The sequence below is a fragment of the Brachionichthys hirsutus genome, chromosome 20, assembly GCF_040956055.1.
Source record: "Brachionichthys hirsutus isolate HB-005 chromosome 20, CSIRO-AGI_Bhir_v1, whole genome shotgun sequence".
Taxonomy (NCBI): domain Eukaryota; kingdom Metazoa; phylum Chordata; class Actinopteri; order Lophiiformes; family Brachionichthyidae; genus Brachionichthys; species Brachionichthys hirsutus.
The window spans coordinates 9,801,606-9,810,958 of NC_090916.1; the positions used below are offsets into that span (position 1 = coordinate 9,801,606).

The window sequence follows — 9,353 nt, forward strand, 5'->3', positions numbered from 1 at the left end:
GGACAGCAGGGAGGGGCGTGTTCTGATTCTTAACCTTTTATTTTTGTGATCATTATTCTGTCGTGTCTAAATAATCCCACTAACGGTTCTCTTCGTGTTAGCGCTGAAGGACCAGGGATGTCCTCTGATGTCTTATCAGGACATGGGGGACGCTTGGCGTTTGAAGACGCTCCGCTGTCCAGCTTCGTGTTGTTGTTTGCTCTGCTCATTGTGTGCAACACGCTGGACGTTTTGCTGACATGGTCTCACAGGGATTATCTGGATGGACCCCCCCCCCCCCAGCCCCGGGAGCCCCTCTGTCCCTGTTGTCTTTTGTCCACTGAGAGAGTCAATTGATGGAGGGATAAAAGGTAAAAAAAAACATGCACTGACATGGACTTTCAGGGAGAGAGAGAGAGAGACAGAGACGGCTCTTGGTGGTCCAGAGCCGTCCTGGAACTCTACAGGGGAGACCATGTCCTTAAACTACATCAAGAACTTCTATGAAGGCTGCGTAAGTGGACAGACGCTGGCCAATCGTGGGCCTTGGCTCTGGGACCCGTGGACCCCTTGGTTCCGTCGGGCCATCGTGGGCTTTGGCTCTGGGACCCGTGGACCCCGCGGTTCCGTCGGGCCATGATTGTGTTGTCTGTTTGCGTGTTGCGCTGGAACACCTGTGTGCTCAGGTGATGGTGTGTGTGTCCCAGCTCAGGCCTCCCACCGTGATTGGACAGTTCCACACCCTGTTCTTCGGCTCGGTCCGGATGTTCTTCCTGGGCGTCCTCGGCTTCGCCGTCTACGGGAACGAGGCGCTGCACTTCAGCTGCGACCCGGACCGCAGAGAGCTCAACCTCTACTGCTACAACCAGTTCAGACCCGTCACGCCTCAGGTAGGACCGGACCGGACCGGACCGATGAGAACCAGGGCGCCGGCTCACCTGTGAAGGGTTCTGATCTCTACGACAGTTTAATAATCGGGTTTATGTCCATCAGCTTCAGGTTCATGAAATGATGGTGTTCCTCAGGGAACTGTTCTCGTGCCCCTGCAGGTTCCCATTAGCCTCTATGCTAATGACACCTAATTACGGCTAACCGGCAATAACAGATCAAATGTAATCTCTCTGCTGCCTGTCGGTCTGTTTTACAATAGATTTAAAAGTTGTACAATTATTTTCACGAATCAGATACGATCCGACCAGAACCGCTGGAGAAAGTCCATTAAGCTAACGCGACTCTTTTAGATCACCTTACAAGGTGAGACGCTCGTTTCATGCCCTCTTCAGGTGTTCTGGGCGCTCCAGCTGGTAACAGTTCTGGTTCCGGGGGCGGTGTTCCACCTCTACGCAGCCTGTAAGACCATCGACCAGGAGGAGATCCTGGAGCGACCCACCTATACCGTCTTCTACATCATCTCGGTTCTTCTACGCATCATTCTTGAAGTCATCGCCTTCTGGCTCCAAAGCCACCTGTTTGGCTTCCAGGTGTGTGTTGAGGGTCCGCCGTGAGCCCTGATGGGGAACCATCCCGGCTGATTCGAGGTGGTTCTGCCCCCCCCACAGGTCCACCCGCTCTTCATGTGTGACGCCAGCGCTTTGGAAAAGGCCTTCAACGTGACGAAGTGCATGGTGCCGGAGCACTTTGAAAAAACCATCTTCCTCAGCGCCATGTTCACCTTCACCGTGATCACCATCCTCCTCTGCGTCGCCGAGATCTTTGAGATACTGTGCCGGCGACTCGGTTACCTCGGCAACCAGTGAGGTTAGCCACCGCGGGACGTTCATCGGGACGCTAACACAAGGGCTAAACCTCACCTGTGGTCCCGCAGGTCTGAACTCTTCTCCAGGTGTCATCCCTAGTCGTGTTTCAGATGTCGGTGGGTCGGCGCCGGCCGGGTCCAGTTATGTTTTACGGGCGTGGTGGCCCGAGAATATATTGACCTCTGACTCGGACAAAGAACGGGCCCTGGTTTTTCAGGAGATGCTACCAAGGCCTGGCTGGAGGTTCTCATTCGGATCGGATCGGATCAGTACCGTCTCATCGGGTCTACTGTTGTAGCGCAGATTAATAGCAGCTTGTCTTCCAGGTTCTGATCAGTTCTGAGCGGCAACGGACCATCACACCTGTGAACCGGTAGCTCCACCCACGGGCCAGTGAACCGCAGGTGTCGTCGCTCCAGACACGCCCACGTCTGAGGTCGCTGTGACCTTCACCAGCCGTAACGCTCCCTGGAGCCGCCACTCATCCTGCTCGGGTCGCAAACAGCACGACCTCTGGAACCGAGAACGACAGGGAGAAGCGAAGGTTCCGTCGACCCCCATCAGACGCAGAGGAACCACACCCGAAGGCGCCGAAGGTCGGAGCGCATCGAGGACGACCAAAAGAATCAGACGAAGCAGAATTTAAACGTCCCGGTGGGATTCTAACAGAACGTCCGGTTTGGGTTCTCTGACTCTCTGTAGATCACTAGCTTGTACAAGTACACATAGTAAGTACCTGGTTGTACTCTGGACTTCTGTCCTTTCTGTTGCATCAGACATCCATCCAGCTTCTGTTCATCATCTCAGGTACCAAACCAAAGTGGATCACACCCTTATTCCACATCCGTTTAGACCCAGAACCCGCCGGGTCGGTCCTGGAACCGGGCCGGTCCTTTGCCTCCGGTTGGCCCGATAGGCTTGAGGAGGATTCGGAGCAGGTGTGCCACACCTGGGTTTGTCTGGATTCTGCTTTTAAATTCTGCCCCTAAAAGTTCTGTCATCAAAACTGGAGTGAAGCCGCTAGGAACCGCGTTTGGTGTGAACACACCTTTAGAATGATGGCCACGCCCGCAAGGTGTGTCCTCTTCAATTTGTACAGATTTAGTTCAATGAGCTCGTTTCATTTCCATCAGCTGTTTGTGCATCCGGGTCGGCCCAAACTGTCCCCCTGTGGTACCGCTCAGGGGACTCGCCGTCCTCCTGTGGTACCGCTCGGGGGACCCGCCGTCCTCCTGTCCTCCTCACTGTTGTGTCTTGAGATGATTGATTAAAGACGTCTGTCCACTGTCTCCGGTCCATTTCTGATTGATTGATGACCTCTTGTTAAACAGAATAACTATATTTAGTTAACTAATCAACTAGTCAGTAATCAGTCCATGATCAATACTTCTGATTCCTGAGTCACAGTATTGTTACCCTTGCCGAAGGGGAGGCAAGGGTATTGCAATTGGGTCCGTTTGTCTGTTTGTTTGTTTGTTTGTTTGTTTGTCTGTTTGTTTGTTTGTCTGTCTGTACCAGCGCATAACTCAAAAACTAGTAACCCAATCGACTTGAAATTTTTACACAAGCAAGGTTCTGTCCGTGGCTCGGTCCTCCCCGAGAATGGCATTGATCTGGATCTGGATCCAGATTCTAGAATTATTTTTACATCTGGAATTGTGCCTGTGCTGTAAACTGCCACTTTAAGAGGGAGGGACACGAATGGCATGATGGGAAAAAGAGTCCAGAAGGAGTCTTGTAGTACGTTCTGGAGCAGCAAGCTAGAGCAGGTTTGGCCCCTCTGATCCGGAAGCCCTGTTTACTGTCTCACAAGATCCAATAGTCTTTTGGAGGCGGGGTCTGCAATCTCTGATTGTCGTTTCCTAGTTCATTATATATCAGCCAGTCCAGGCGAGCCGCTGACGTCATCCGTCCCGTTGAGGAGGCGGCTCTGATTGGGCGTAAACGCGGAAGTGAGGGAGACTCCGCTCACAACAACAGGGAAGCGGTTCACGCCGGTGTCCTAGTGTCTCCCGGAGGGTCCCACGCAGACATGGCGGTACCGGTCCAGTTCAGGTCCATCCAGCACCACATGCGGACCGCGCAGGAGCACGATAAACGGGACCCGGTCGTCGCGTATTACTGTGAGTTTGCTTTGGCTAGCGTTAGCCGCTGCGGCTAGCTTCATGGCTAGCGTTAGCCGCTGCGGCTAGCTTCGTGGCTGAGCCCGTGCTTCGGCCCGGACGTCGTGCGTGGAGTGGATGCAGACACCGACACGCGTGACCCGGCATGCTTTAACCCGGGTCCAAGGTTAGCTAGCGGAGTTAGCAGCTAGCGTTCCAGGTCACACTGGCTGGTCTACCTGGGGCCTCGGCCTGTCAGCTGTTCTCAGGTGTTACTGGGTCTACCTGGGGCCAGAGGCACGCAGGCGGGGCGTGTTGTTGGCTCCACCCCTCGGGGCATCCGGTCGTCCCGTCCTGAAGATTAGATGACTTAGAACTAACGCGTTGCTAGGTAACCACTGTGGATGATGGCGTCATTGATTTGCTTCCGGTTTGGATGAACAGTCTGGTTATAAATGTGACGGGACAATAAATATAAACAAGCGTTCTACTTTTAGCTACTTGACATGACTCTAATCAGGCGATCCGGAGTGGGGGACAACGCCGGGCTGACCTTTGACCTCTGTCCGTCCCGCAGGCCGGCTCTACGCCATGCAGACGGGCATGAAGCTGGACAGCAAGTCCCCGGAGTGCCGCGTGTTCCTGGTGAAGCTGATGGACCAGCTGGAGACGGTGAGTCTGACCGAACCCCTTCGTCCCCGCCCACTGGCCTGCCTGCGTGCTGATTGGTCGAAACGAAACACGCCCTGAACCAGGACTGGGGAAGAGGAGTGTGTGTGTGTGCAGCATGGGCGGGGCTCCGTGTTTAATCACAGGCAAAGCGATGGGGTAGGGGCGGAGCCTGATCCACACCTGTGTGTGTTCCAGATGAAGGCGGAGCTCGGCGACAATGACTCCATCACTCAGGAGGTCGTTGGTAACGCCCACATCGAGAACTACGCCCTGAAGATGTTCCTCTACGCCGACAACGAGGACCGAGCCGGACGCTTCCACAAGTAAGGACCGCCTCCTCGGGAACGCGCTCCTCCTCCTCCTCCTCCTCCTCCTCCTCCTCGGGAACACGCTCCTCCTCCTCCTCCTCGGGAACGCGCCCCCCCCCCCCCCCCCCCGTTTCTGTTCCTGTCTCCATAGCAACAGGCGTGAGTCATGCTAACACTAAGTGTGACCATGAAACAGGCCGGTCCCCCCAGAACCAGTCTGGACCGTCCTGATGGGGGGGGGGGGGGGGGAGTGATTTTAGTGCAGGGTCGATGAAGATGAATAATAAAGATAGAATGGTTCCATTAACCCCATCAGTTCCGGTTCTCTCTGGTTCTCTCTGGTTCTCTCTGGTTCTCCCTCGTTCTCCCTCGTTCTCTCTGGTTCTCTCCGGTTCTCTCTCGTTCTCTCCCGTTCTCTCTCGTTCTTTCCCGTTCTCTCCCGTTCTCTCTCGTTCTCTCCCGTTCTCTCTCGTTCTCTCCCGTTCTCTCCGGTTCTCTCTCGTTCTCTCCCGTTCTCTCCCGTTCTCTCTCGTTCTCTCTCGTTCTCTCTCGTTCTCTCTCATTTTCTCTTGTTCTCTCCCGTTCTCTCTCGTTCTCTCCCGTTCTCTCTGGTTCTCTCCCGTTCTCTCTGGTTCTCTCCGTCTCTTTTACTGCTTTTCCCGCCAGGAGGAGGAGTTTTTACGTGTCTCTGACGGTTGCTCCTCCCCCCCGCCGATCTGAGGGTGTGTCCATGCACCGGCTCAGCGCTGCATTAATCCTCCTCCTCCTCCTCCTCCTCCTCCTCCTGCAGGAACATGATCAAGTCCTTCTACACGTCCAGTCTGCTGCTGGACGTCATGTCTGTGTTCGGGGACATCTCGGAGGAGGTAAGAGACGCTCCGGGCCTTTAGCGTTAGCTTCCAGATAGCGGATCGCCGGGCAAACGTGATGTCATTAAACACGCACACACCTGCTGGTCTCCATGGCGACAGTGGGTTTCCTCCTCATCGTGTCCCCGTCACCCAGAGGCCATTCAAACGTCAACAGGACGCTTGTGTCGGACACACACACTCAGACCCGTTCGGTTCCTGGACCTGCTGAGTGAGTCCATCGGGACCCAGACCTCCAGCTTCCTGCTGGACCGCAGGCCGACCAGAACCAGAACCAGAACCACACTAGTGCCCCGTCCTTGTTGGGTTGACGCCCCGTCTCTTGCTAGCCGTTCTAAGCCCCGCCCCTTCATGGTACCCCCCCCCCCCCCCCCCAGCACTAATGGGCCCTTTCTGCCTGTCCCCCACCAGAACACGCAGCACAGGAAGTACGCCCGCTGGAAGGCCACCTACATCCACACCTGTCTGAAGACCGGGCTGACCCCCCAGGCCGGGCCGATGGCGATGGACGAGGAGGGGGAAGCAGGTGGGAGTGGCTGAGGCTCGCTGGGGGGGGGTCGTCTTTTATTCTCCTCATGAGTGTAATCCCCGAAACTAAAGGAACTAAATGAGACCTGTAGGGCGGGATTAAGAGCAGCAGCCAGCCAATCAGGATCCAGCTCCAGCTGCTGATTGGTTCTCCGTGGAGTCAGCTGTAATTAGCTCAAGTTGACCCGCCGGCCGGGGGGGGGGGGGTCTGTATCCGGATCCATCCAGCAGGGTTTCTCTCATCCTGCTAACAAACAGAACCAGAAGCTCCTCCCACAGGTTCCGTTGTGCTGAACAGAACCGAGAAGGTTCTCCTCTGTCTCCCTGCAGATGAGGAAGGAGCAGGCGGTTTCTCCCCCGGGGCCTCCTTCAGAGGAGGACACGAGTCCTACCCGAGCCACGGGCAGGATTTGGACCAAGCTCCTCCTCCGGGCATCGGTTTTGCTGCTGGTCCAGGATCAGGACCGCCCCCCACCCACTTCAACAACATCCACATCCCACCGGGGGCCCACGCTCCGGCCAACACTCCGGCCGAACTGCCCCCGCCCTCAGGTAGGACGCTGCTGTGCTAACGGCTACTTAGCCCGTTCAGATGAGTCGTGCCAGCTGTGGTTCTGGTCCGGCTCGCTGTGGTTCTGGTCCGGCCCGCTGTGGTTCTGGTCCGGCCCACTGTGGTTCTGGTCCGGCCCGCTGTCATGAAGCACAGATTTGACTTTGACCCAGTATAAATGTGAACCCAGTCGGACCCCGACTTGAACCAGTCTCCATCAGATGGTCCAGTAAAGTCCGGAGACTCCTCATGTTTCTGGGTTGATAAATGCCCCGCCCATCTCTGACCCAGAGATGGGCGGGGCCGACCTCTGCCCTCGTTGATGGATTCTGACTCGCCGGTTCTTGTCCGTCCCCCAGCAGAACCAGTGAAACCAGTGGCTCTTCCTCGATCGGTGCCCATCGTGGACCCCTCACTGCTCCACGCCCAGCAGAAGGGTAAGGACACGCCCACTCAGCTCGGGTCCATAAGCGGATCCTGGTTCTGTTCCAGTCCTTTAAATTCTGGAAGGAGGCGCTTCACCCGTGAGGTCATGTGACCAGCAGCTGAAGGGAGGGTCCTCCTCAGCCTCCAACATGGAGGAGGAGCCAGTGAGCTGGCGGGTGGGACACCTCCCTCTGGAGGTCTGGAGGCGTTAGCCATCGGTTAGCAAGCCTCCCATTCCTCCTCCTGGGAGCACGTCGAGGGGGGGGGGTCCTAACCCCGTCCCCGTCCCCGTCCCGTCCCCCACCGCGCCGTTAAGCCCCCGTCTTCAGGAGGGCGACGCCTCCCTCTCCGTTGAGTTCTGTTCTGGCTCACCAGTAGAAACCCGGTTCCTGGATCCGATCCCACATTCCAGGGACCGCCCTTTGAAAACGCTGTCCAGCAGCAAGGGCGGTGCCTGGAAGGAAGTCCCGCCTCCTCGGCGTCTCCTGCAATACACATCAGCAGTTTGCGTTTCTTAAAGGAGGCGGAGAATACTCCTGAGCTCACTTCCCATTGGCTGTTCTCCGACCAATGAGGTCATGAAGATGCTTGTTTTCATGCGATAAAGTTTAGACGTGAGCAGCTGTCCTCTGATTGGTCGCTCTCTGCTGGCTCCTCCCACTAGGCGGGGCTAATCTGTCTCCGGATGACCTCACCAAGGCCCAGAAGTACTGCAAGTACGCGGGCAGCGCCCTGCAGTACGAGGACGTGGACACGGCCGTCCAGAACCTCCAGAGGGCCCTGAAGCTCCTCACCACGGGCAGAGAATGAAGCCTTTGTCCCCCGAGGACAGGATGGACAGTCTGCAACAATGGCCGCCTGTCTCTGAGCCGGCGGCTGCAACGTTCTATTCAATTAGAGGAACGGGCCAAAGCTTCAGCGCATCAATCAATCAATGTCCTTGTTGAAGGTCATCAGTTTGACCTTTGACCTTTGGTTTAAGGTGATCAGATCAATACCTCGTGGGAATCCCATCTGGGTCTCTGCTGTTAAAGTCCAAAATTAGAAATGAGATTTTAGATTGGGCTTATTAGCTCGATGCTAAGCTACGGCTAACCAGAACGCTAAGCTAACCTTCAGAGCGTGTTGCTTCGTGTTCGTTCAGTCAAAGTTAGAAACTTTAGGGTTGACGCTCCGCCCTTACCTGAGAAGGGGCGGAGCTTCGGGTTCTTTTCACGGGACATTTATTTTAGGGGGAAGTTTTCCCAACATTTTTCAGAAAGAAATGATTAAAAACTGTTTGAATAAAATGTTTGAAAAGAAGTTTGTTTGTTTGTTTGTTTGTGTCCGGAACGTCACCCAATGTCGTCGGTTCGGCCCGTGTGACGTCGTCGGTTCGGCCCGTGTGACGTCGGTTCGGCCCGTGTGACGTCGTCGGTTCGGCCCGTGTGACGTCGGTTCGGCCCGTGTGACGTTGTCGGTTCGGCCCGTGTGACGTCGGTTCGGCCCGTGTGACGTCGTCGGTTCGGCCCGTGTGACGTCGGTTCGGCCCGTGAGACGTCGTCGGTTCGGCCCGTGTGACGTCGTTGAGGTGATGCTTTTGATTATTGTTCATCATTCTGTCAGCAGGAGCGTCTCAACGCCTCCAGGGAGTAAAAGAGGAGCTCATGCGAGCAGGAGAGCCCCTCCTCTCCGTCCTCCCCCTCCTCCTTCTCTCCTCCTCTCTCTCTCCCCCTCCTCCTCTCCTCCTCTCTCTCTCCCTCCTCCTCCCCTTTCTCAGACCGTCGCTCCGAACTTCTGGGACTTTAAGGCGTCATCGAGCCACATTCTGGATTTTGTTTCTCCGGTTCCGAAGCCTTCCGAATCCTCCGGGACGAACCGGGACGAACCGGGACATGTTCCTGCGGGGGGAGCAGCAGCCGCTCCAGTGAACATGTGAGTCCGGCACTTCTTTGTGGTTCTGAGCTGGTTCTGAACTGGTTCCGTGCCGGTTCTCCGTCTGATAGTAAAGTTTCAAACTGCCGTCCGGTCCTCCTGGGGAGGAGCGGAGCAGGAGGAGCAGGAGGAGCAGGAGGAGCAGCTCCGCGGCTCTCCGCTCCAGCTTGACTCAAGCGGAGGTTTCTCGTTTGATTGATAGATTCTGCTGCTCCGATCCGAACCGAATCAGAAGCTTTGATCTCTTT

General features: G+C 56.0%; 2 protein-coding genes across 4 annotated transcripts; both read left to right on the forward strand.

The window, feature by feature from the left end:
• The first annotated feature begins 454 nt into the window (after positions 1–454).
• On the forward strand, positions 455–1,736 carry gje1a (gap junction protein epsilon 1a). The gene is made up of 4 exons (XM_068754011.1): positions 455–493; positions 687–869; positions 1,263–1,460; positions 1,539–1,736. The coding sequence occupies exons 1-4, from the start codon at positions 455–457 to the stop codon at positions 1,734–1,736; spliced, it is 618 nt and encodes a 205-aa protein (XP_068610112.1).
• A 1,964-nt stretch (positions 1,737–3,700) lies between these two features.
• On the forward strand, positions 3,701–8,487 carry vta1 (vesicle (multivesicular body) trafficking 1). 3 transcript variants are annotated; one of them, XM_068753715.1, is made up of 8 exons: positions 3,701–3,859; positions 4,416–4,510; positions 4,706–4,833; positions 5,609–5,684; positions 6,099–6,213; positions 6,495–6,767; positions 7,125–7,202; positions 7,856–8,487. In XM_068753715.1, the coding sequence occupies exons 1-8, from the start codon at positions 3,769–3,771 to the stop codon at positions 7,999–8,001; spliced, it is 1,002 nt and encodes a 333-aa protein (XP_068609816.1). In that variant the 5' UTR covers positions 3,701–3,768; the 3' UTR covers positions 8,002–8,487. The 3 variants fall into 3 exon arrangements, with proteins under 3 accessions (XP_068609816.1, XP_068609817.1, XP_068609818.1); XM_068753716.1 differs by having other exon boundaries at positions 7,128–7,202; XM_068753717.1 differs by having other exon boundaries at positions 6,546–6,767.
• Positions 8,488–9,353: the final 866 nt, after the last annotated feature.

What these genes read in the sequence shown, in the direction of transcription:
- vta1 (XM_068753715.1), top strand. Translation starts at nt 3,769, where the DNA reads ATGGCGGTACCGGTCCAGTTCAGGTCCATCCAGCACCACATGCGGACC. An exon ending in CCCGGTCGTCGCGTATTACT is followed by an intron (nt 3,860 to 4,415) that starts GTGAGTTTGCTT and finishes TCCGTCCCGCAG; the next exon opens with GCCGGCTCTACGCCATGCAG. An exon ending in GCTCCACGCCCAGCAGAAGG is followed by an intron (nt 7,203 to 7,855) that starts GTAAGGACACGC and finishes TCCTCCCACTAG; the next exon opens with GCGGGGCTAATCTGTCTCCG.
- gje1a (XM_068754011.1), top strand. Translation starts at nt 455, where the DNA reads ATGTCCTTAAACTACATCAAGAACTTCTATGAAGGCTGC. An exon ending in AGAACTTCTATGAAGGCTGC is followed by an intron (nt 494 to 686) that starts GTAAGTGGACAG and finishes TGTGTGTCCCAG; the next exon opens with CTCAGGCCTCCCACCGTGAT. An exon ending in GCCACCTGTTTGGCTTCCAG is followed by an intron (nt 1,461 to 1,538) that starts GTGTGTGTTGAG and finishes CCCCCCCCACAG; the next exon opens with GTCCACCCGCTCTTCATGTG.